This window comes from Cryptomeria japonica, chromosome 11 (assembly GCF_030272615.1).
Source record: "Cryptomeria japonica chromosome 11, Sugi_1.0, whole genome shotgun sequence".
NCBI lineage: Eukaryota > Viridiplantae > Streptophyta > Pinopsida > Cupressales > Cupressaceae > Cryptomeria > Cryptomeria japonica.
The window spans coordinates 406,871,466-406,898,480 of NC_081415.1; the positions used below are offsets into that span (position 1 = coordinate 406,871,466).

At 37.1% G+C, this 27,015-nt stretch overlaps 1 protein-coding gene across 3 annotated transcripts in view; it reads left to right on the top strand.

Annotated features, from left to right (window-relative positions):
- Positions 1-27,015, top strand: part of LOC131071573 (uncharacterized) — a 212,085-nt gene that overhangs the window by 73,944 nt on the left and 111,126 nt on the right. For 2 of the 3 annotated variants that reach the window (XM_059214089.1, XM_059214090.1), the window contains exons 2-6: positions 11,543-11,610; positions 14,338-14,410; positions 14,565-14,583; positions 17,140-17,259; positions 21,999-22,068. In XM_059214089.1, the coding sequence (XP_059070072.1) occupies positions 11,543-11,610; positions 14,338-14,410; positions 14,565-14,583; positions 17,140-17,259; positions 21,999-22,068 (350 nt within the window). The remainder of the gene's footprint in view (positions 1-11,542; positions 11,611-14,337; positions 14,411-14,564; positions 14,584-17,139; positions 17,260-21,998; positions 22,069-27,015) is intronic. The other variant, XM_059214091.1, reaches the window with a different exon arrangement.

The following is a 27,015-nucleotide window of genomic DNA, read 5'->3' on the forward strand; positions in this document are numbered from 1 at the left end:
TTTCATAGGTCATTGACAGTGGCACTAGGAAGGTCGTTCTTTTGATGCACCATTAGCAGGGACATCAAAGGATGATTGCAACTTGCCCATTTAGCATTTCACCATGCTTTCACCTACCACTATGCAACATCATTAGCTTTAAAATTCTAAGGCATTGACTTCGAGGAATACTGATCTCAGCAAATTCTTGTCTCCCAACCTGAGCAGGCAACAAGAAATGATCTTAAGGTAGATCGGAGATCTTACCACCAATTGGCAGTGCTAGAAGAGGTAGGTCGCAGATTTAGGGGGTCACTGATTGAGAAAGGTCGAGCTTTTGGGTAGGCATTGACAATGCCTTAGTCATGTTTTAAGCCTTTAAGTGGAAGCAAAGACTTCCAAATGCCATCAAATTTCATTGATCATTGTTTGATCTCCCCTTTATATCTTGTTTAACTCATTGAATTCATGTTTTGCTGATCGTCATAGACTTCATTAACTCATCTAAGTTTGTGCTGTGATTTAAGCATTGGCAGTCATCCAAGGAATTTCGGACTTTTGAGGTGTCACTGATTGAAAGTGGTCGGGGTTTTCACCCCTCATTGATAGTGGTCGTGGATCCTAGGGTGCACTGACAGGGTCTCAAAGACATCAATTTCTCTTAATCATCCCTATCTCTCAAAACATCAAGCATCAACTTCAAGTAATCTTCATCTTGCCAAGTATAAGACTTCCTCACCTAGGTTGGACTTTTGGGGGATCATTGACAGTAGGGTGAGGCAGGTCGGGGTTTAGGGGGTCACTGACTGTGCAAGAAGGAGATTGGACTTTTCATACCCCACCGACTGAAAGAGGTCAGACTTTTGAGGGGGCACTGACTGTGAGCTAAGGTAAGGCGGGGTTTTGGGGGGTCACTAACAGTGACTCAAACTTGCTTAATTTCGTGAGTAGTAGCACTCACCTCACCAACTCAAAGGGTCCCTCATCATCATCAAAGCTTTTCCATGTTGTTTAATCCTTCATCCTGATTGACTTGCATCTATCATCTCAATTCTCATGACTCAACACTTAGACTCATCACCTTGAAGGCGTAAGATGGTGATGATCAAATGGAATGATCATCACAAAATCATTCATTTCCTAAGCCTTGAGAGCTAATTGACCTCAATTCATCCTAAAGAGGGAGACATGACCTGATCACTTCCTGCTAACCTAAGACACCGCACTTCCTATAAGTGAAAGGCTAATAGCTAAAGACACCTCAACTAACCTAGAAAGTAGAAAAAAGTGGGTGCCCCATCTGCAATGGGACAATGTGTGAAATGGTCACAACAGCGTGCCCCTCAACTTTGGGTGCCTTATCGAGCATGCCTTTGTCAATATAAAACTTGAAGGCTTTTGACATCCATTGTCAGGTGCACATTAAATACTCTCATGCTCACTTGTGAACTAATTTTCGATCTTCTGATTTTGAAATCAAATTTTTCCGTTTTGAGATACATGCTTATGAATGGACCTTACAACTCTGATTTGAAATTGAATTCCTATTTGATGACGTGCACACTGTTGCTTTAGATGCACCCTTGAGAACAACAAATTGACTTTTAAATGTAAACTTTGAGGTGTAGCCCTGTACACTGGACTTGCATTTCGGATATTCCTCATCAATCAGTGCACACCTAGACATGCTTTTTGGACTTTTGAAACTTAAATTATACTTCCACTTCATGGTTAGGTGTGCACCTTTATGTGTATCTCTCAAAATCCATTATTTAGGTGCCCTTGACCTCATGGCTTAGCCATTTTTCTTGACAGAAACTTACTTTCTTCATTCTTCACGTTTGTGAAAGAGTTCAAAAGTTCTTTCAATCTTCACTGTATTAAGACAGAAAATGATGATCAGAACAACATAGACTAACAGGGCAAGACATTGAAATATGATAGCTTGAATGGATGGACAGTGGAAACAGACGGTTTTAGCTTTGAAATTTGATAGAATATGCAAATTCTGTATGGGTACAACAGGCTTGTGTAGTTGGCTTGCACAACATAGGCAATGATCTGTGCAGCATAGGCAACCACTTGTGCAACATAGGCAATGGCTGTGACATAACAGCTATTGTCTTGTGCAACAATTCAATTGCTTTTGAAACTTTAAAAGCACACAAAACTGATAGTACAAAACCACTTAAGCAAACCAAATTCAGACTATTAGTTCATTCTGTCTTGTTCTGCTAAAGAAGCCATAAATTCATTCAAAAGAATCATAATATAAAATGAAAATAACTCCATATATATATAGGATGGGTAAAAATGAGTTTGTTAGGAAAGTTTAATGATACAAAAAGCATACTCAGGGATACAAATAAACTTAAAAGGTATGTAACGGTATAGAGGGATCATCATCTCTCACTCCATTACCCATAGGTATTAAGCTTTGGGCTTCTTTAGTGCCTCTTATTGATCTCACAATCTACAGGTCTTTGGTGTGGAGTCTCCTCTACCTCAAAGCTTAATTGACTTAACATTTCCTTTGCTGTCAGTTTGGTTTCAAGGTTCACGTAGATACCCTGTGCTCGACATCTTTAGGCAACTGAGCATATCCTTTAATATGTCAAGGGTATATTGGAATTCATTACACAATAAGTAATACTGCTCGTGTTTAGGATTTTGCTGACCATGGAGGGGATCTTGGTAGTTGAAAGAGCATCTCTAGCTACATTTTTTGTTTCTTGGGTTTAGTTTTATTTGGTGGAGACCAAAGAAGCATGCTTCTCCCTTTCAGCTCATGTGGCTTTAAGCTCTTTTTTTTCATGAATTGGTTTTCCTTAGACAACCCCCAAAAGCATTCACTGTGATAGATTGAGTGCCATTTAGATGTACTACAGTCCAATTCATTTTCAGCAGACAAAACATGTTGAGATTCATATGCACCATGCCAAGCAATTATTTTTAGAATAGTTATGTGGATTTTCAACATGTTTCTGTTGCTCAGCAACTTGCTGACATATTGAGAAGACTGGTTCTAAGGATGTGTTCCTGTAAGCATCGCATGCAGATTGAACTTTAGGAGCCTCCTAGGAAGGATGATGTAGAGTAAGGTGATAGCAGCAGTCTGACATTCAGTCTTAAGGGAAGATGTGTAGTATGTATTTTCAACTTTTGCCTTCTCTTAAAGGGTAACTATAAGGCCCATGCATCCTTGCACACCTAGTGCATTGTGTAATCTATATAGAACCTTTTCCGCCTAATGGTTGTGATGTGTATATATAAGCATGGTAAGATCATCGTTTGTATCTCATTTCATTTGATTATATACGTGATTTTATTAGCCTATGGGCATTGTTACAATCTCTTCTGCCCCTTTTTCCTATGTGCACTTGCTTAGAATTGTTTCTTTTGGTTCTCAGCTTATGTGGCATTTTTTTCTTTATGCAGTGATATTCAAATTTCTTCAATATAGAGGATGAAGCATTGTTTACTTCTATGTTGCAAAAGAATTTGAATCCCTTACATCTAATCTTGTTTGGCCTTTGTTTTTCACAAAAATATGAAAGGATTTCATCTGGTCACTTCCTTCATTTATAAGTGAATAAGGAGTTCACAATCCTCTGGGATACACTACATTCAAACTGATCAATGTATTGCACAAGGTGCTATTACCATAATATTTGATACTAGAAGCTACGAAATAAAGGTGTTTCGTTTCTCTTCTTTTCTATTTTTTGGTCTCTTCTTTCTATATTCTCAATGCTTTCCTTAAATGGAATTGTTTTGTCGTCTTTAATTTTTTGATTGAAGTTCCTGTTGGGTCCTAAAATCGCTGCTCCACTTTCTAGAACAAAATCTCACCACAAGGCCAGGGTTATCATCATGTGGGTGAAATCTGCTTATCAACAGACCATGGAGGTTTAAAGGCCAATTTTACGAGAGTGGGTTATATCTCCTACGCATTGAGCTCTATTTAAACTTAGGAAGGTATTCCTTGGGGTGTATACCTTAATAGGTATTGAAATCACACATAATGGACAATTACAAACTAACGATAGCCAAACCCAACTTGTTGACTTGGCCCCAAAGATTGTCACTTGACCAAGAGCAATTGGCTGCCTCAATAACCCCTATATAGCTGATATGATTGTGCAAGCATGCCCCACATGAAATATATTAATTGAAACATTCACTTAAAAATGATTCCTTAGTTATAATCTAGGTTACCGGGTTCGCCTCTGGGCCCCCCTGGTACGGGTCCGGGTTCGACCGGGTTCGTGGTACGGGTCCGGTTCGACCTGGGTTCGACCAGGGTTCGAAAAACCCAGAGTGGGTTTGACCCTGGTCGAACCCAGTCGAACCCGGGGTCAAACCCAGTCGAACCCGGGGTCGAACCCAGTCGAACCCGGGCGGACCCAGTCGAACCTGGGCGGCTGGGCGGCCCGTAAAGTCAAAAAACAATGCAAATTTAATTTTTTTTTCAATTCCGCCTTGTAAAAAGTGAAAGTTATAACCTTAAAAAGCAGAAAATTAGACGTCTTAAAAAAACAGAAAACTGATGCACGCCATGGAGTTCCGTGTGGGTTTGAAGGTTGTGATTTGGTGTTGGCGGCGGGGGCGCTGCCCCTCGACCCCGCAAGGGGCTCTGCCCCTTGACCCCGCTGGGGGCGCTGCCCCCAGACCCCCGCAAGGGGCGCTGCCCCTTGACCCCGTTGGGGGCACTACCCCCAGACCCCCACAAGGGGCGCTGCCCCTTGACCCCGTTGGGGGCGTTGCCAGCAAAATCCAGGTCCTCAGTTTGAAAAATTAAACTTGGATGTTCTTAGTTTGAATCCATTTAATGATCAAACTTTAAATTGTTGAAAGTTGAAACAATGATACTTGAATATTTTATCATTTTGATATTAGACTTGATGTATATGATGCTGTTATGGTATGATCATTATGCTACGATTACAAGTTTATGTTGGTTTTGTTGTTTATATGATGCTATGTGACATGCTAATCTTAATTCATGCTTATAGGTTGCATATATATATAATTTACATGTTTTTGTACTAACGAACCCAAACGAACCCAAACCCCTTTTCAAAATTTTGCCGTACCGGCGTACCGGGTTCTTCGAACCCGAACCGGTACCCGAACCCGAACCGGTAACTTAGGTTATAATCATAGGTGCACAAGAAGGACCACCTAAATCAAACTACTGATTGCATTGTTTGTTTTGAATGATTTGAGATTGGATCTTAGTTCCAAACCGGTGCCTAATCATTGGGAAATAGAGTCACAAAAGACTGGATAAGAACAAATAGGAAAAGAAGACTCTGCAACTACGCATTTACATACACCAATGAATATAAAACCCTACAACAAATCATACTTTGGAATGCAAACACAATTGCATATTTTCATATATAAAGTGAGAAAGATCATTACAAGGCTTGCAATGTTTTTAGAGTGCTGTCATATTCATGTAATTCAACATTACATTCATACCAACAAATGTGGCAAAGGAAATCCCTATCAATAGCTAGAAATCATCTTGAATACATACACAGTGTTATGGAGACATTTTGCAAATGATCTCATTACAAGTCTTCTATTCCACAAGTCTGTTATCTCTTAGCAAACTGGACTTGGTATTAATGGATGCCCTGGTGTAATGTCCCCTTCTCAGACCTGATCTTTGACTTGGTCATTATTGGCTTCAAGGCATGATTGAAGAGTTAAGTTGATATATTTAATTAAAAGGTCACGTTTTAATATTATATTCGAACGTTGACCCCTTGGCCTAGTCTATTGACTTTATGTTGTTTTGAAAAGTGGGCTTTTTGAGGGTGGCGCCTTCATTAAAGATTATTTTATTAATTTCCAAAGTCAAAGCAAGCTTAATGTGGGCGCATTTATCAAGGTATTGAATTTAATTAAAATATCAATATTAAGCTTGAAAGGAAAAGGATGCCATCTTGGAGAAAGGATTAGGGTTTGGATATTGAAGTGGATTTTAGGGTTTTGTGAAGTCAACAGGAAGTTATAAAAGGAAGACTTTGAGCATCATTTCGCATCTTTGGTCTATAGTACTGTTATGTTGCCGGTTTGGCTCTGGGTTTGCTTCGAGGAATGAAGGCCTTCTAGCTCGGGCATCGCTTCTTGTTTGTAAGACAACAACGAGTGGTGATTTTAGTCTAGTTTGTGAGTTCCTTGAAATTTGTGCATTGTAATCAGCATTGTAGTTCTTAGTTTCTGATTTTTGCATATTAGAAGTTCCTGGTTTTTGCATGTTAGCTTCAGCAGATTGGATGTTTAATTCATAAATCAAAAAAGACAAAGAAATTCGTTGTGGGTATTGCATATTCCCTTCCATATAGGAAAGGCGCCCATGTGTGCCAATTTGTAGATTTATTTGTGAAGCATCAGATTTTTAAAAGAGAAATCGCCCTTTCCAGCTGGGTCGTACCTTTGCTGTCTTGGGAATTGTGCATTGAGTGTCAGATGCTTTTTAAGTCTGTTTTCTGTTCTTAGTCTGAGCACCTCCTTTCTATTAGAGTTTTGCAATTGATATCAAGCATTTTGAATGAGTAAAGAGTGAGTTCCGAGCATTTCAAAGGAATCCTATGTTGCTGGTTATTTGTTGAAAGGTGTAGGTCTGTTAAAAAGGTTTGGAGAAATCTGCAATATCTTTATTTGATGGTGGTGAAAGTTCTTTGAAAGCGATGGGAATGCTTCATTGAAGATTTATTCAAGTCTGGAGAAAAGGTTGGATCTGTTTATTGCTATTTCCGTTAATCTTACTTCTCAGCAAAGGAATTCATTAATATTGTACCTCTCTATTTATATGCTGATACGTTTTGTTTGCAAGATTTCATCTTTCATAGTGTAAGCTGGTAGTAGTACTGACAGCAGAGTAAAATCTTGCTTTATCAAATTGTAATGCTCTTCTTACTTTCAGCATTTGATATTGTATTTAATTGACCTCCGCCCTATGGTAGCTACTTTCCCATTCTGGGTTAGCAAGCACATTCTGGATGTTGAGTATTTCCAGCTTCCGCATTTCTTTTCAAGCATTGTTTTGTAATCACTCCGCCATATGGTCGCCCCTCACTCCATTCTGGATTGGGTAGCACATACTTGGTGTAGAGTTCCCTTTCAGCATTTAGGGTAGAAGATCCTCTGACCATATGTTCGCCATCATCGGCGCCATTCTTGGTTAGAGTTACTGCATAAGCAATTTGTTTTAGATCCTCTGACCAATGCTCACACCTTGCCCACAACGGGATCCTGGTGTACATTCTGGTTAGAGTTGCTTCAGCACGTTTTGGTTTATCTTCTAACCTTAACGGGTGCATTGAATGTAATTTGTAATTTGTACAAACGAAAAAATTTGGCTCGGAATATTTCACCTGGATAGCTTTGACAGCTACACAGGCATTTGCAGAACCATCGCTGAATCAACCCCTTTCAAAATGAGACACAAAACCAAACAAATACCTCCAAGCACCAAATCCTAAATGACCAGAAGCAAATCGTGCCCAAAAGGACACCCCAGATCAAAGCAAACAGATCAGCAATCAAAACAGGTCATCCACAATAAATTTGGATAGTTGGAAAGGGCATCGCCATTAATACGGGTAGGTGGAGCAAGCAAGTGAAGAAAAACACTATTGGGCCATGAAAACCCCAAAACTCTTCCTATGCACAAACAATCCCAAAATGCCTAATTGGCATTAAAAATTGCTAACCCTCAACAAAAGAAGTTGTTAGGGGTTGAGCTGTCATCCTACCTCATGATCGCATTCCAAATTGGGCCCCAAACACAAGTAAAACCAATGCAAAGCCCTGCTAAGAACACCCATCGAGCATCGACCTTTGGGCCCACCTTCAACCACATGCCATTTTGCAAACAACCAAGAGAAAACCTGTGATGTCGACAACATTCCCCATTGAGCCCTAATCGGGAATCAGACCTTGGCTTTATTGCATAACATATATGCAAATGATGAAAATCATTGGTGAAAGGTTGACAAAGCTTTTGCTTGGTCGGGCTGCAAGATTTGGGTCCAACACCTACCTTATATTGGAGTAACAAATTTGCAAATAAAAGAGAATAAGCTCAACAAAATCTTCCTCGTTGGGCCATGGGGTCGAAGCCCATGCCATGTTACGTACGAAGGAAACAAACAAAAACACAAAACACAAAAATCTTGATGCTTGAAAAACTTAAACACAAAAATCTTGATGCTTGAAAAACTTAGGCATTTTTGAAAAGTTCGTATCAATGGCCAACTAGGAACTTGGAAACATGGGAACGGCTGACACATTTTGCTTTTACCATTCTTTTCACTTCTTTCCTCCAAAATTCGTAATTGACAACATACAAGGAACCAAGAACCAAGCCGGTGGTTCCTAGAACCATAAGGAGCTCCAACTCATCATAACTTAGTCAATTTCGTCCAAAATCTCACCAAACTGAAAACATTAACATCCATTAAACCACTCTACAAGATGAAACATTGAAATTGCATGTACCTTGCGTATTTTGCCGAAATTGACGATTCAAGCTCAATTTAAGAGCAAAATTGGTGCCTTCACCAAGAATAGGAATTTGTTGACGGTTCCGATGGTTCTAGGAACCAAGGAAAACCTTGACAAGCTTCATCGAAAAAGCTGCTAAGGCATGGAAGAAAAGTTGATGGTCAGTGGCCGGCAAGGAATTGGGAGCCTATCGGTGGTTTCGATGGTTCTAAGAACCACCGTTGGCATCGATGAAGGTTCTTGGAACTTGGAAAACCTCCAACCAGCCATAACTTCTTTGTTTTAAGTCCAAATTTTGCCGAACTTGAAACAAGGATACCGGTTTGGCTATACTACAAGGTGGAGGGCATAAACAAATCCCATACTTCGCCAAATTTTGGATTTTTGAGTTTAGGGGAATTGACTAAGGAAATGGGAAGGGAACATACAGCAAGGGTCAGATATTAACATGATGATCTTTGTAGACTATCTCAGATTGGTTGTTTATGAGGAACCATGAAATGGACACACAAAAGGGAAGTGACTCGAGCCAAAAAAGGGGATGACAAGATTGAGTCCCAACAAGTTCTTTATCATTCAAAAGTTGCCCTATTACAAGATGCAATAGGCAACTACATTAAGGGGAATAGGGTTTTGGGGAAGGTTTTCAATATGATGGACCTCTTCAACAATATAAATAAACTGTCAAGCAATAGATAATAAAGAATGACTAAATGTGAAATCAAACATGTGTATAGGGCTTGAGTGGCTCAAAGAGGGACCGGGAAAGGACTTCTGATTGGCCTAAAGTGCCAAGTCAAATCTGTAACCATGGTTGCAAAAAGATTGAAGTGGAACTTATTGGAATATGTTAAACTTGAGTTTATATGAATCTCTGCCTTTTATAGCCATTGCTATATTCATTAGATGTTTAAACACATTCATGTTCATGGTGCAAATTATTAATCTTATTTGGTTTTCCTCTCCAATTGATGAAGTATTCTCTAAATGAGGTCCATCCTCAGTTTTAGTTGAACTCTAATGAGTGATGGCTGGTATATTCATTAGATGTCTAAACACATTTATGTTCATGGTGCAAATTGTACAATCTTGTCTGATTTCCCCCTCTAAGAAATTCTTATTTTCTGTCCCTAAATGAGGTTCACCCTCAGTTTTAGTTGAACTCTAATGAGTAGTCGCTGGTATCATTTAAGGTCAATCACATGTGAGAATATGTGTTTATGCCACAACAAGATTCACCCTATGTGCGAGTATCTTCTCTAGAAGCAGGGTTTAAATTTATATAGATTGGAACCAATTACACGGGCTTAGCCCATTGTGCAAAGCTGAGACCTATTTATGTTAAGTTTTGGATCTTGGCGTTTGTGGTTGGTTAGCTATGTTTCCTCAGAAACTATGGAAAATTGGTTGTATATTTATGTTGTCCGGTACCTAGGTTAGTTGGAAGCCTAGCTATGAAAAGGACAGGAGAGTGAGTTGCAGCCAAGTAGTCTAAGACTCTAAGGGCAATCTTCACCTTCTATTCAGTAAAGAATCTCCACCACATGAAGTGGAGGCAGAAGACATAAGTAGAGTGAGATGCATAATCAGATATAGGTGATGTGAGGAAAAATAGAACAAAAGATGGAATAGAGGGTAGTAGAAATTAGTAGTGCTAAGCAGGTTTTGTGCAAACTTGTTGTGCACACAAATCCCAGAATGTATGGTATGCCTGATGGAAAGAACTTCTAGAGGGTAATAGAACAAAGCACTTATTAATTTCCGAGTTGTCTTAATTGTCTCCAAGTATGAAGCCTTAAATAATCCCTTAAAATGGCTAAGCACTGTAGTTCTGTGCAAGCCATCATAACAGCAGCAATCCTTTCACATGATGCTTCCTATGACATGTCTCTAGGCAAATGACTGATGGAGGATCTTGGGAATCTGTTGTGCCTCGATCAGATCTTGGGTTCTCCCAGACTTGAGTGAGAGGCTGGTATGGTGTCTCCCTTGTCCGGTGTTTGTTGGTCTACATTGGACTAGGGAGGCAGCCTCAAAGCGACCTGCATATGCCCAGAAATGTACCATATCCAAGTTTTGAGGCTGTAAAAGTGGTAATGCCCTCTGGAATGCTTTAGAGATCGAGAGATATCATCAAATTCTCATATAGACATAATGACTAAGACAAGAACACAAGTATTTAAGGCAACCAGCTTTTTTCGTCAAAGCAGGACTACACAATTTGTCCATGGTTGATAGTAGATACAATGAACAAATTCTTCAAAGTTGTAAATTCAACCTTATCCAAGAAATATACTGAGGAAGATCCACTTGAACAACATTTCAGCAACTTATTGTTTTATCCATCTCACCTTCTGTATGTTGTAGACTCTTAGAGTTGGATTATCTTTTCTCCTCCATTTTTTCTTCTCTTTTTTTCTCACATGCAAATATTACTCTCTATGCAAACCTATCTGGCTCTACTTTTCTTGAACGAACTTTAGTATTGCATGTTGCAAACCTGTAGAGGAAACAACTAAAGAAAGATTGAACAAATCTTGTTTTATCTTTTACCATGGATTAATAACCCCTCTTGGTTATCCAATCTTCATATAATAATTCATGCAGAAATGTTCAATTTGTGGTGTGATTTCTAGGCCTTCTTATATAAGTACATGTATATCCACATGTCATTCCACCCAATATACATAAGTCATGTTTTTGTCAAAAATAGTTGGTGTCTTCTGTATCTCTTATTTGTTGGCATTTCTTATATGTCTGGGTCTAAATTTTAGCATAATCAGCCTTGCAAAAAAGTAAAGAATTGAATTCAATTTGTTGTTTATCAATTTACCATATTTTAATTACAAGAACACCAGTCATTATTAGAATAGTTCCACTTGTACTTGGAATATTTAATCAAATTGTAAAGAGGTTTCCATTCAAGTCAGTTCTCGTCCCTATTCAAAATATTAGTTTATGATGCTACCAGCATCACATTTGTTGGTTGTGAATGACTTGAAGGCCTTGTGTCTGAATTTGATCTGATTGGTTGTGGCAGTTATAAAGCATCTTGGGTGCGTGAGTCAGAGATTCCACCAAATCAGTACACATTTCTTCAAGTTGCAGGTGATAACCTTTTTTAATAGTTATGCTATTCTATATTTTAGTTTATTAATGCAAAGTTCTCCTGCAATGACTACAAAAACCATAGCTCCCTTTGTAAGATTCTGAATTGGAACAAAATAAAAGATCTAGGTGCAAACTTACTAGGGTATTAGCATTCTTATACAGTCAGAGGATATCCTGAACGTCCATCTTACTACATCCAGAGTTGTATATCATAGCGAGCTATAAAATCAGTTCATCAGATTTTTGCTTCTGATGAATCAAATGTCTAGCAAATTCTCATGTATTTTTTCAAAAAAGATTAAACATTTACTGAAAGGAGCTTAAAAAGCCTTTTCCATGCAATTTCATTATTTTAGTTGGACCTGACGGACACTCCCCATTCACATGTTACAACTAACAACTTTTATTAAAAATTTAATGTGAAAGATAATTCCCAATTGCCTTTTGGAAAGGGTTTAATTCCCTGAGCTCTCTATTTGTGTAAATTTCATGATTGCATGCATTGAATAATCATAAATTCTTTGGCATATTGAGTTTTTGGAGAATTCATTAAATGGGAAGGATGACTATTAGTTTTACCAGCCATCCTGCAAATAAACATGGATGTTTCCTGTAGATTTTTTAGTTGAGAAAATTTTCTGCTACGAGTAAGGCTTGAAGTGTTGATGCAATGGGACAATTTGGAAGTTTTTAATTTATGCTTCATTCCAAAATGACATGGTGTCTATCTTTGAGTTTTCACATGCACCATGATTTATGACAAGGCAATATAAACAACTATAGGCTCAGCTAGAAAGGAATCTTGTTGTTTCTTTATATTTAAAAGATAACTTGCTACATGAAACTTCATCTCTGATTTCTCTATCTTGATCGTTCCTATTCCCTCTTTCTACTGACTTATAGCTTTGATGCCTTCCCTATAAAAATCTCCTATTCAAAAGATGTTGGTTGTTGATGATTGATGAGGTTTCCATACCACCTAATAGAGTTTCTATATCTTTTTTAGAGTTTTTGTATGTTTATGTTGATATTTTCTTGTGCTTAAGCATGGAAGGTAACCTTGTCCTAATAAAGCCCAATGTTCTAGTAGTATCATCCTATTCTCGAGCCAATGAATTTTACAATTTTAGAATGGCTTATTATATCTATCCTATTATTGAGGAAAAAATTCCAATAACCTACAACCTACGTAAAAGAAATTACAACAATATGCTAATGATAGCACAATAGTAATGAAAATAAAACTATATAATGCTAACAATAATCTAATACCCCCTTAATGACTAAACCAGATATAATTCCAAGTTTATCTCTAAACTTGAGAAATTTAACTTTACCAAGAATCCCCCCGCTCCATTAACACCAAAAAGGAATTGAATAGAAAAAAAACAAAAAACTCCAAAACAAAAAGTTAAACCACTTGGTAAAGTTGAAACAAAAAGAAGCAAATGCAGATTATAAAATGTAAAAGAAGAAGAGGGGCATAGGTGGAAGCGACCCAAGGAGGAAGGGAATGGTCTTGAACACAGAGCAGTGAGATTGTGTGTGGCTGCACAGAAGAAGAGAGGCCAGTGGGAGGCTGTATTTTGATGTTATTATAGTATAGTTTTATTTTTAGAGTTGGTAATGTTGGATTTGTATTTGATAAAAAAAGTTATTGTAATATTGATGTGTGGATTGTTGAAAGTGTGTTTTCTGTGAGAGGGGCGTGATACTTCTTGCATAAGTTGGAACGACGAAACCATCTAGAGTTGTGTTGGCGATTTCCTCAAAATGGGCTTTGCAATTCACATCATTACCTAAATTCAATTTATTTAAATATTTGTCATTCACTCTCATTGGATTAAATGAATGATTACTTCTTCCTTATTAACCAAAATTCAAACTAAATCCCTTAGAAATAAATTCCCAAAACTTTTTCAGATAATTGACGTTTACACTTGCCAAAATAGTCAATTAAAATATTCTATTTAATTACTAGCCAATGATCTTCTCATTTTAAATAGTTTAATCCCACATTAACTATTCCACCCCTTAGAAAATTAATTAATAAATAAATTTATCTTATTGAAACCCCACTATAACAATTACTTAACAATGATAATATCAAAATATAGTGTGATTAAATTATAGATATTGCCTTACTATTTAAGTGAAACTAGTGTTTGTGTTTCCTTTCACTCTTTTTTATTTTTCTAGTTTGTGCATAGAATTAGAGTGGTGTTTATTTTGGTTGTTTGCACTGGGAATGTTATCAAGTATAATCATTTGAATACATTTATAATTAATGAATATGCTATGCTTGATTCTTGAACAAATTGTTGAAATGGAGAGTGAAGGGACCTATTTTGGTAGTTGAAATTCACTTTTGTACTATCTTATTTAAATATCTGGACTTTTATATTGGAATTTGTTTTTGGAAATGTAAAGCACGAGTGCTCATAATTCCTTAGATTTTCCATAGAATTGGAATAGTGAGCTTTTTTCCTGTTTGCATTGAAAATATTGTCAAGCAATTTTGTTTTCAGTTGCATGCAATGTTGGAATGTTCCAGCTGTATTTAAGAATTAGAAGACTGAATTTGCCATCGAAAGCAACTTTTGTTCTCTCTTTTGGAAATGGAAAGTAAGAGTTTTTGTAATATCTTAGTCCAAACTGAATAATAAACAGAATATTAAGAAATACTTTTTGTTTAAAATTTTAATTGCTTGATGATATTGGTAGGTCACAAGCTTGTTGAGACTTCCAACTTGGGTCCTCGTCCAGATAAACCCATTGAGATATATGAGTTTGAAAGGTCACACATGCTTACCTAATATCTTTGAGCTACTTTTGCACTCTTATCTAGATTGGAAAATTTTAGAGTATGTGTATTGTCCAATTTCAGTTCTAGAGTAGTGCTAACCTTTTTATCTTTTATTTGCATATGGCTATGTAATGGGTTCTCTCAGTTGCCCCTTTTGTCGTAAGGTCAGTCATTCTTCAATAACTTCTCTCTTCTTCCACTTTCTTCATAAGTTATTTCTTTCCTTTGTAACCACTTCTTATATTGAGTTTTTTTCTTTTATATTTGTTGAAACGACAAATCGCTTCATTATATGTAGTCATATTCACACTAGAGTCAAAGCTTATGCATTTGTTCCTTTAATTCAAGAAATATGTAGGACAAAATCAGCAATTAATCAGATGGAATTGAGCAGTGGTAACTTGGAGCTAAAACTCTAATTTGATTTATTTTAAACCATATCAGTTTTGAGAATGCAGCCACATAAAGATACTGAACGTAGGATCTACCAATTACATCTTTAACTTAAGCACCAAACATTTCACTTCTGTTGTCAGTTACATCAAAATAAAGAAGCATTATATCTTAAGAAGATACATTTGGAGTTGAGGTATCACACCATGCATTAGTCTGAACCATAGTTACAAGACTCAGACTCGGCACGGACTTGGCAAGCTGATTTTTTACTCGTACTCAGACTCAATGCCTAGACTTGGCAAATAGAAAACCCCAAGAAATTCAGAGATTTTTAAGTATTGAAAACTTGTTTCATGCACCCTTTAATAAATAAACCTTAAATACACAATAACATCATCAAACAGAAGCTAATATGATTATACACAACTATACATTGATTACATAAGTGTAAACGCAAATTGTAGGTGAAGGAAATAACACACTTAGATATATAAATATTGTCAAATGTATACAAAACTCATGGAATATGAAATCCATGGCGTCAAAAGTTCCAAATAAATATCAAAATAAAAACTAGAAGTCTATGGCTCAGAGGAGCCTACATCCTTCCTATGAAGGCGTCTAAGATAAGTCCTGGATTTTGATGCAGCCATAATCTCAGCCTTTGTCTCAATGCCACCCACACCAACATCCGATGTGTTTGCCTATTCTCTATCCTCCTCCTTTGCCATGGCTATAGCCTCAGCCTCTCTATCTGCTTTGTCAACCCAATTGAGGTCTTCATCACTAAAGATAGGATCCATAACCTCAGTGATCCAATCAGATTGTGGATTGACCTCCTCTAGAGTGATGGGGGTGGAGTCAGTGCCCAAAATCTGTTTGTGGTGAAGATGAAGGTTGTAATGAATATAGACTAGATCATTCAACCTTTGCACGGACATCTATTGCGCTTCTTGGAGTGTATGTGCTTACAACCCAAAGCACCGCATGGTTGGTTCAGTATTCAAATTGCAATCCTCTGAAGATTTGGCACCCTAGCACCAAATATTTCCCATCATGCATCTGGGATGAAAAAAAGAAAAAAATCAATCAGATTATCCAACTTTAAGTTTCAACATTTAACAATAATATAAAAAGAGGAAAAGTTTATTAGATTCTTAAACTTAAATTATGCACTTAATATATTTTTACGTGGCTGCAATGTTGACCGACTTTTTTTGCATATCTCATGATAAAAGAGATCTCTTGTGCAAGTCTAAAGGTCTCGATCTCATGGATTATTTGTGTTGTAACATTAGAATCAGATGACATCTGCTCTATCACTGTGTAGAGCCCATTCAGAACCTCCTGATCCACCTTGAAATATTGGTAGTATTGGAATGCCAGATTGAGGTATTTTTGCTACCTATTTTCTCATATATCATGACATCTCAGTAATAAACTTTACATTGATTTTATGTACTGATCTTCAATGCTTCCTAAGAATATTGGCTAATCCTTGCAATATTATTAACTGCATTATTTGTATTCTATCAGTCAAATCCTCTTGCTACATAATTGCAGTGAAAATAATTGGTTAGAAATTGCTTCATATTTACAGTTAATTTTTATTTGATTTGGTATAGGGAGATGGCATGCTTAACAACTGTTTTTATCTGTTTGTTCTTGTTGTAGTCAATAACTTTTCAAAGAATTACTAGAATCCTTAGACATGTATGATGTTACATATGTATATTGCATCTCTTGTAATTGGCTTTAGTAGCTTCCCTTTTCTTTCTAGTTTTTTCTCTAGTAGCAAACTAGGTTTTACAATTGCAGCTTTCAATTTAACTTGCATCATGAACTTGACTATCTTTTGCTACCTTAAGATTACAAAAAGGATGGCTTGATTAGTTTTATTATTGAACTTCTTGTTGATTGTAGGACAAATAGACCATGGACTTAGCCAGATATAATCAGATGCGAATCATAGTCATACTATTGAGATTTGAACCATCATAAGTTTTTGGGGAAATGTGAATTCTTCACACACTTTGACCAGTTTCTTGGGAGAATCACCAATAGAAGTGGATCTTGTGCAATGTGCCCTATGTAATAAAGAACAACAAAGGAAAAGTCTTGAATGATATAGAAAGACTAGAGTAAACAAAACTTGATAGAATACAATTGTTTCCAGACAGGTTTGAGAATGAGAATTTGAGGAAATAATTCCAAAAGTCTAAATACTGGAGTAGTGATTCAGTTTTAAACACACTTGATGGAGTTATTGATTTTAGTACATTTATTTTAGATTGCTAAGTCATTATTTTTGTGGAATGAGACAGGTTAGGGAAATTGTATCAATTTTGGATTTGGATGTGCTGTACTATCCATGCCCTAAGAATGGACCTAATTTTCGTCCGAAAGTTGTTCAAATGGGTGGAAAACAGCAATTTCCATACATGGTGCCTCTCTATCACCGTGCTTTTTTCTTTTTCTATTTTCCTAAGTGATAAAGATCAAAAGTGTGAAGCAGAAAGGAAAACACAATCTATTGGTTCTTTTTATTTTAACTTACTTTTTTGTAAAATTCCTTTGACTTTTGCTTTTGTCAGTTCAGTATTGCTCATGGTGCTTGTTCCCTTATATTATTTTCATTATTTCTTTCACAAACAATGAATAAGACCAATTTTGTCTGTTTAAATGGGGCTTTATGTGCAAACTATTCCATGTAAGATACATGTATCTAACCATGTAGCATTGCTAAACTACTTAAAATGATGTATTCAAGTAGAAAGAAACTTTTACTTGTCATGACTAAATGGAACTTTCCTTTGAATATCATCCAAAGAATGGTTTGTGGTAACTAGGTCTCTTCTACAAGCTTCAATAAAATTTATGTAAATTCTGATCAGGAGGATGATTATAGAATTTTGGAAGGATGCCGATTTTTTTGATGACAAGGAATGGAAATACAAAGATCTAAATCTCCAGTTACTGGTGTAATAGAATGAAAAAGGCTTAATCAACTTGTAGAAAGCTAGAAAAAAAGACTGTTTTTGATGTTCTTTGTCACAAGTGAAAATAGTGCATGGATGTGAATTTTGTGTATCTCCCTAGTTTTCCTATGTTAAGCAAAATGTTTCTCTATTAAAATTTTTGAATTCAAATTTTTTACTAGGGAAATTGATGTTTTGCATCCATCTATGAACTTTGTTTTCTTGACTGTGTCATGGCCTTATGGAATTGTAATAACCTCTGCCCCTTGCCTTTTATTTCTTTCAGTTTTGGTAGTTTAACATTTTGTCAAACTTTTAGCATGTATTTATCTTGAAGTCTGATTTTCTGAGTTTTCTGGAGTTAATGGACTGATGTTTTGATTGATTATAATGAGTGAAATAACAGTATTTGCCAACACAACTACTTATGATAAAACTTTCAGATAAACAAATTATTAACTAATTAGTTCAAAACTTGATTACAAATCAGACTCAGCAGTTTACTTTTCATCGTTAAACTCAGTAAGTCATACAAATATTTTCAATGGTAAGTCATGCATACAGTGTCTCAGCTGTAGATGCACAAATCTGCTTGCAAAGAAACCTAGATGCACTCCAAACAATGCTTCACTGGGTCAGTTTACTGCTGGAAATGCTTCAGCATACTCTCCAAAGCCACATCACTCCAAAATGTTCTACAAGCTGTTGATATCTTCATTGACACCATTGTGCATTTTGTTGGCAAGGCAGCTTGTTATGTGGTGCAGGAGCACCCTTCCAAGCTCTTCCTCCTCCTTGTTTTGTTGGTGTTATGCTTCTTTTGAAGCCATTGTATATGAATAGGAGCCATGAGCTCATTTGTTCTTGGCTAGGTCCTAGTTTTAGGTCCTTAGTGTTTTGTTGTGATTTCTTGTGCAGGAGAGGTTGAGTGTGCCTTGGATGTGTGTTAGGCCTTATTGGCATGTTAGTGTCCTTAGGTTGGCTCAATGTGGGTCTAGGAGTCAAGAAAAGCAACATTGGGAAAGTTGCTCAAAAGTTGCATGACAACTTTTAAAAGTTGTCAAGCAACTTTTCCACCATGAGGTCAAAACCTTTAGTTTGGCGTGGACAACCCTAATATGGGCACACAGACCGAGGCAAAGGTAGTATAAGTATTTGCAAACCCTAAATTAATGGGTTGGATGTCAGACATTGTACGGCCCAAGCAAAGTGACCTGACTGTGACTGTTTTGTTGGTTACCAGTCAGTTTGAATGAAGCAACCAAGCAAGTTAATGGATTGATTTGCGTGCAAAACTGTGTGGAATGTCTTCTATGGTGTAAATACTTTCATTGTGAGCAATTAGATTAGGTTTTTATTTGCAGGTTGAGTGTGTTTGTAAATAGTTTGTAAATTGCCTTCCCACTGTCTAGTTTTGGACTGGTTTGTGTAAATGGATGCATAACTCCATTCCCCATTGTGGAACCACCATGAAACCATGGGGAATGAGAGTGCAGACCTTGTATCATAGTTCAATGCAAGCAGGGCCCTTGAAAATGCAGGGAGGCCATCAAAAGACCCAATCCTAGGCGAGACTGAACAGTGCCCGGCTAGGAAGGGTCAAGTTGCAGAGGTCTTGAAAAGCAAGGTTGGTCAGAGGAGAGTGCACCCTTTGGAGGAGGTGTAAAGGAGTGTGTGAAGCACCACTGGTGTGAAGGAGGAGCCTCCACCAATCCAGTCTAGGTGGCTACAACACAAAACATCCACTGTGACCCACGCAGACCATGAAACCCTCATAAAACCCTTAAAAACCCCAAAATTCGCCCAATGCACTGTACGGCCACTTGGAGGCCCAAAACCAGAGAAATCCTTGAGCCCTTGCCAAATGAATGGTAGTCCATTTTGGGAGTTTGGGTAGTTTGTGCATCGTTTGTGAGAGGGAGCCCTAAAGGACCGGGTAGGAGGCCTAATTGGTCCTAATCCTCGTAGCCCTATTTTGTAGGCAAAACACAAAATAGTGAAATCGGTAAGGGGTTGAAAGCTTGAAACCTCTTGGGGGCACATGGATGGGTGGAAAAATCTTATTAGAGACCTGACCTACCCTTGCTAAGACCTTGGAAGGTGTGGAACAAGCCTAGCCCTTATTAGCCATAGTAAGGGGTTTTGAGTCTCATGAGTAGGTGAGACCTTAGGAGCAGCATTGCAACTCATTGGTGGGTGGATTGGGCAAGGTCAGGGGATTCCTCAAGCAAGGGAAGTCCTAGAGACCCTAGGGTGTGATGAGAACACTAGGTGATCCAAGGAAAGGATCCAAGAGCATAGACTAGGCTAGTCTATCCCAAACCCCATCCCATCATTATGGGACAGCCAGTAGGGTCGATATGGCCTTTACCAATAAATGCAGTTCATATAGAAAGGTACGGCCAACTAAGTGATGCCACAACAACTCGTTCACCCTTGACCCAGTCCCCTTAATTCTGGTTCAACCTCAATGAGCAATCCCTAATATGCATTCGACCCCCAAGATGGACGCTATATTCAATCCCTGCTGGAAGTGGCCCTATCATATGCTGTACGGCCTGTAGATATTGTGCAGAAATGGTATGGCCCTGTGGTGTTGTGTGGTACAGCCAGAGATGGCTGTACAATCCAGTAAATACGAAGCTATAACAAAGCCTTTCTTCTTCTTCTTGAAGTACCAAGACTCTGTATGAATAAACAGCCATACACACAATCTGGAAAAAACAATCTACAACTAGGGTTACCTTCAATATAAGCTCAATGTGTTCCCTGAAATGAAAACACCATTATCCTCCTGACTATATATTGCAACAGAGAGAAGAATGTCATTCATGAGGGATTTCGTCCTCACAAACCCTTGAAGATGAACTCTCCAACATATTCATAAATCATCCAATCAACTAAGCATCCCCATAAATGAGCTCTTAAGAGCCTTTTATAACTTTCTTGGGAGAGCTCACACACTTTCTAGCCAATGTGGGATAAAAGATATACTTTTTCCCTTTAACATTCATGTCTCCACATACTTTAATAAAGGGAACTTTTAATATTTAAATTACTTTCACTTTTAACTTAAGTTCCCACATCAATAAAGTTAAATATTTTAATTTAACTTTATAACTTAACTTTATTGATAATTTAATTAATAATTGCAAATGATTATTAAAATCTCAAATCAATTATCATCAATAACCATTGGCAGGTTATTATTCATGAACCACTGGTGATCCTGTCTTGGCCCAATTGACTTACTATAAATAGTAAGTATCCCAAAAACACATCAAAACACTTTAGAATCGCCTGCAATTGAAACTGCCTAGGCCAAATATCCTCAAGATCCCTTAAATGTCCTGGTTAGCCTACAGGACCATGGAGAAATAGGCTAACGACAACCTCATACAACAGGTGCTAGAAAGGGGACATTAGAGGAATTGATGTATTCTATAATAGAGCTTGGATTTTATTAAGTTATAGTAGCTTTTTGATAGTTGGAAATGTGACTCTCCTTAAAACCCTTCAGAATCGTCTTCCAAATAAAAACAAGAAATTCCAAATTAATAATAATATGGAAGACTGATGAACTTGCAGTCATGATAAAATAACTGGTACAATGTTACATTTATTATTTATATAAGCTGCCAATAGAGGATATTCTCTTGCCGAAGTCATTTGGTACCTATTTGGTACCAAAGAGCTTTGATAGACCAGCAGTGAGATTTTCCCTGCAACTTTTTCTTTGTCTTTGAATATGTGAATATTGCATATGTATGGGAGGATCTCAACCTTTACTTTTCAAAAATCAAGCCCCTTTTATTTCTTTTTGCAATCAATTGGGCCTCCTTAATGACTTTTTAACGTCTTAATCATCTTAAATGCTTGATGAGTGCTGGCTTCTTACCCCACCGTTAGTTACATTATTCAAATGTATATGCAGATATTATTCATTTAATATTTTATTTTATCCACAAACTTTGGATTGTAACACCAATGGTTCTTTGTTTCACTTTTGTATTTGTATAAACATTCTCTTGCCCAACTCTACCTACCTACCAACTAGGAATACCATAGGCATTTCAACATGATTTTCAATTAGGGTCTTAATTACCAGTCCTGGTTTGATAGATGTATTCTTTATGATTTTTTGTTTTGGCAACTGGTCATATTTGTAGTTAAAAGTAACAGAACATAAATTTTTTACTTTGCAGGTGGATCCAAACACGGGTGTATCAATGTATGAATCTGATGATATTATAAAGTACTTAGTTGAAAAATATGGTACTCTTGCTTATCATTTCCCTTTTCCTTTTTAATAACATAGTTCTTAGTGTCGTCAATGTACTCTTCAAATTTACTCATAAATTTTGCTTGCCGAATTTGGTTTTATCAAATTTCTTGAGAAATTGGCATGTGTACATACATTTTTTTGGGTATTATTTTGATAAAAAAATAGCTTATCAACTTTCCAGCTAGTCTTGTGTAACATTAAAAGGAACATATGATTTTCATGTGTACTATTTAAAGGAACACATAATTTTTTATTGAAGTCTTTTACAACTTCAAGATTTATGGGCTAATTTAAAAACATTTAGTTTGTGTTTCTTGTTAGGTTTCATAAGGGAAAATATCCTTTAAAAAGTCGACAAACTAGAAGTACAAGATTTTTTGTAAAAAATGGGATTTGAACAGGAAAAAATCGGATTTAAAAAAAATGTAGAAAAAGAGATAAAAAGTACTAGTTTTTTAAATTTAAAGGTATTTCCATAGCATAGAGATATAGAGAGAAACTAAAATAGAGAGTTTAGCTCATGAATTGTCTAAAATATCTCGTTTAACTCGTGAAATTTTCAAATGAAAAGTCTGTCTAAAATATTATAATGCATTGTAGCATGTAAGGTTTGCTACTAAATAATTCTTTGGTAAGTTTGTGTAAAGTTGATAAATTATTGCTAACATATTTCACTGAATGGTAAGCGTGTAAACCTCTAGTTTTGTTGTATTATTAACATCAAAATAATATTTCATCATAGAGATTGCACTATCATAAAAAACTTTGAAGCCTTCCAAAATTTAGTAAGACCTCAAAACAACTACAGTAAACATGTTTGCATCCCAAAAGGATAGAAGGAAAAAAAAATTATCATTGAGAAATTTTCAACTAGGAAACTTAAAAGAATATATCCTCCAAATAAAAATCTAATCAATTGATAAAAGAGAAACCTTTACAAATAACAGGTAGAGTCAAATTGGCATGAATTATGCATTTCCAAAAGTCACATTGGATAGAAGAGCGAGCAAGGAGCGTGGGCTGAGCAAAGACGAGTTGGAACCCCCATATGATGGACGTGGATGAGGCTACAACCCTCGTCCACATAGGTTTGGTGCCCTTGTTGCATAAGCGACCCCTTCATCATTGTCTCATCGGCCTTGTATGTTGTATGCACTTTGTTTTAAATTGCTTGCATTCTCTCTATCTTTTCATTGTGCATTTGAGCTTCTTGACGGCTTAGGTTGGATTTGTACTAGCAGTTCAATGCTCCTGGCCTTGGTGTTAGGGCTTGTACCTAATGGATTGGAATCCAACCAAGGCGGTGTTGTGATGTTTTCACACATCGCCCCATTGCAAATGGGGATCCCCACTTTTTTGCTTGTTAGGGTAGGTGTTTTGCCTGGTTTCCTAGTGTTTGCCTTTGCTTATGTGAGGATGTCATGCCAAAATGTAAAAGGGGTGTAAAGAATGTTAAAATGATCCTGAGTGTCAAGTTGCCTTAGAGTTATAATTTATTTTTGCTAGGCGTTGAGTTTCAATTTTGCCTTGTCATGAGATCGTAAAATGATAAAAATGCTGCAAATTATGGTTATTTCTGTGCTAAAGTGTCAAGGAACCCTATAGGAGTGATTTTCTTGCTCCTAGGAGGCAAATTAAGTCAAATATGCACAAAGTCCTGATGGACTCCTGTTTTCCCCACCCAAATCCAGTTAAAATGATGTAGGTCCCAATGGGAAATGTTTCTCCCCATGAAATTAAAGTCATAAAATCAATTTGTCCTGATGGGAGGCGTTTTTCCCTTAAGTTTTTGACCATTGTCTCGATGGAACATGATTTTTCCCACAATGTGTCTTGATGGACCATGTTTTTCCACTAGAGGGCCCAAAACATGACTAAATGTTACAATGTGTCCTGATGAGGTGCGAATTTCCCCAAAGATGGAAGATGAATAGTGTTACAATGTGTCTTGATGGACCACGTTTTTCCACTAGAGGGCCCAAAAATTTGACTAAGTGTTACAATGTGTCCTGATGAGATGCAAATTTCCCCCAGGGATGGAAGATGAATAGTGCAGAGTTGTAAATGAATGAATTTTAATTGTCCTGATAGGGGTCGTTTTTCCCCAAAAGGTCAGATTTGTGAGCAAAATGAATGAATGAATGAAATTCATGTGTCCAGATAGGGGTTGTTTTTCCCCAAGATGAATTTTTAGGACAAAGTAAGTGAAATGATGGATTTTTATGTGTCCAGATAGGGGTTGTTTTCCCAGAGGCCAAATGTGTGGACAGGATGAACAAATGAATAAATTTTAATTGTCCTGATGGGGGTCGTTTTTCCCCAAGTGAGATTTTTTGGACAAGGCATGTGAAATGAAGAGATTTTGTGTATTCTGATGGGCCATGTTTTTCCCCAATGGCCATTTGTGATGAGTTTTGGTAAAATTTAATGCAAATTTTTATCCCAAAATGGATCGATTTTCCCCAGCTGGCCCAAATTTAATACAAGTGAAAGGATTTAATGACAAGTGTGCTTACATTTAATTGTTTTTGCCATGTCACAACTATTTAATGATCAGCAATAATTATTTAATGACAAAAATGTGATCCCAAGGCAAATTGATTTTCCACCAGGCTATTATAAAGCAAGTTTTTATCACACATTGCTTGTGTGGTGAAATATCAAGGAGAAAACATGAATAAGAAGGCTCAGCCAGCATTATATTATTATTATATTGCCTTGATGTGACCGATTGGAGGCAGATTGAAGACTACAACTGGGCAATTTTTGTCCAAGTGTCATTTAGATACCATTGTTGAAGGGGAATTTCCAGATTTGTTGCAGACTGGAGGGCAACATTGGAGATTGGCGATTTTTATGCTTGGCACCACCATAGCTGGGAACCACAATTTTTTGTGTGGCTGATTACCTCACATTTTGGGGGCAATTTGTTGATATTTTACTTGGCACCATTGTTGGGATCAAAGATGTAAATATCTTAATCGGCAATAAATCTTTTGGCCGAAAATTTTTAAAAAATCAGGAATCGGGAAAAAATCGGCAATAAATCGGCAAAATTATCGAACATTTGAAAATATATAATTTCTTAAAATATTCTAATAAAACACATGTATACACTAAATTTATAGAACACAATAGTATATTACTAGTTTCCATCATATATAAATCATAGTTTGAGTCAAATACATACCATATAGCAAAGTGATATACCAAAAAACAAGTTCAAGTTCTAGAATCTAAATAGTAAATACGTTTGAGTCAAAATTCAAATACATATTGTAGAGTCTAGAGTCTCTAGACCACAAAAACAAATCAATCTATGAAGTCTAAATACATATTAACTATTAAGTTCATGGTTTCATATCATTGAAAACTAGCAATCATAGATTGCGTCTACGACTAAAGCTCAAAAAACTCTGTTGCCGCTGAGTGGGTGCTGAAGTAGATGGTGTTGCAGCAACAGCTGCTGCTGCTACAATATCCTCAACAGGTGAGGAATCTGCCTCTTCTGGATCAGCAAACTCATCTCCCGCCTCCTCACGTTCTGCCACCTCTGCCGCCCATTTAGCTGCCTCCCTCTCCATCTCATCTAACTGAGCGTCAGTGATAAATGCATCCACATCAATATCACCAGTAGCACCACCAGGTTCAGCAATCCAATCCGCTATGTATGGATCAATCTCATCAATGTCAAGCGTGTCATATGAATTGTTCCCTTGTACCCTCTTTTCATGCAGTCGAAGGTTGTACCGCACATATACAAGGTCATTCAAGCGCTTTTGAGTCAACCTATTGCGCTTTTTTGTGTGAATGGCCTCAAAGACACTCCAGTTGTGCTCACAACCAGAAGCACTACAAGGATGAGATAATATGCGGATTGCAAGTTTTTGGAGATTAGGCGTTGTGGCACCATAATCTTCCCACCACAAATCTGCAAGCATACAAATTGGCATTTATAACCTGGTAAAGTTTTTTATAAACTTAAAGATTGAAATAAATGGTAAAATAGATTTAAGAGCACATTTTTTTTTACCTAGCAGCAAGGTGTCTCTCTTACGAATACCAATAGGTGAAGAAAACAATGGCCCATCTTCCTTCTTGTACCTTTGCAACTCATCAACAATGAGGTCTTGAATATTTTCATCAGGAACCAACCTCTGAATACATGTGTCAAGGCCAAGTTGAACCTCCTCATCTATTTTGAAAGTGCGGGAGTAAAAGAACTTGGGGTTCAAATAGTAGGCAGCAGCATGGATATGTTGGTGGAGTTGTCGGTTCCACCTTCGATCAATTATGCGCCATATGGGTTCATATTTGGTCCTGTCTGACCCATACAAGTGCTGAATAGCCTCTTTGGCCTTATCCATGGCCTCATATAGATACCCTATGGGGTTTTTATCCCCATCCACCATCCGTAGAACCCTCACCAACGGCTCTGACAACTAGACATGACAAATTTAACAAAAATCAGCAATGTGTAATATTAGAAAATTAAACAATAAATCATCAATTGAAATTTGAACTTTGAAGACTTACATTGATGATCTCCTCCATGAGTTTGCCAAAGCTATCATCAAAAACGACCTTCACGACCTTCTCTGCTTCAGGCTTCCTACAATAAGGACTCTCCAACCATCTTTCACTCACAAACATCCTCTTCAGGTTGGGCAATGCATGTAATATGCTCTGTAAGTTGAAGAAATTCGTGGCAAAACGTGTGACTCCTGAACGCACAAGATCCTTACCATTAGTGTGTTGTCTCATAAGCTCCAAGACCCATGTGTGGTTGTAGATGTACTTTGTGATTTCCCTTCCATCTTCAACCACATTCTTCACCCAACTAAGTTTCCCTATGTCCTCGAGGAGTAAATCAAGGCAATGAGTAGCACAAGGGCTCCAAAATAATGTTGGATGCCTAGCCTGAAGAAGTTTACCGG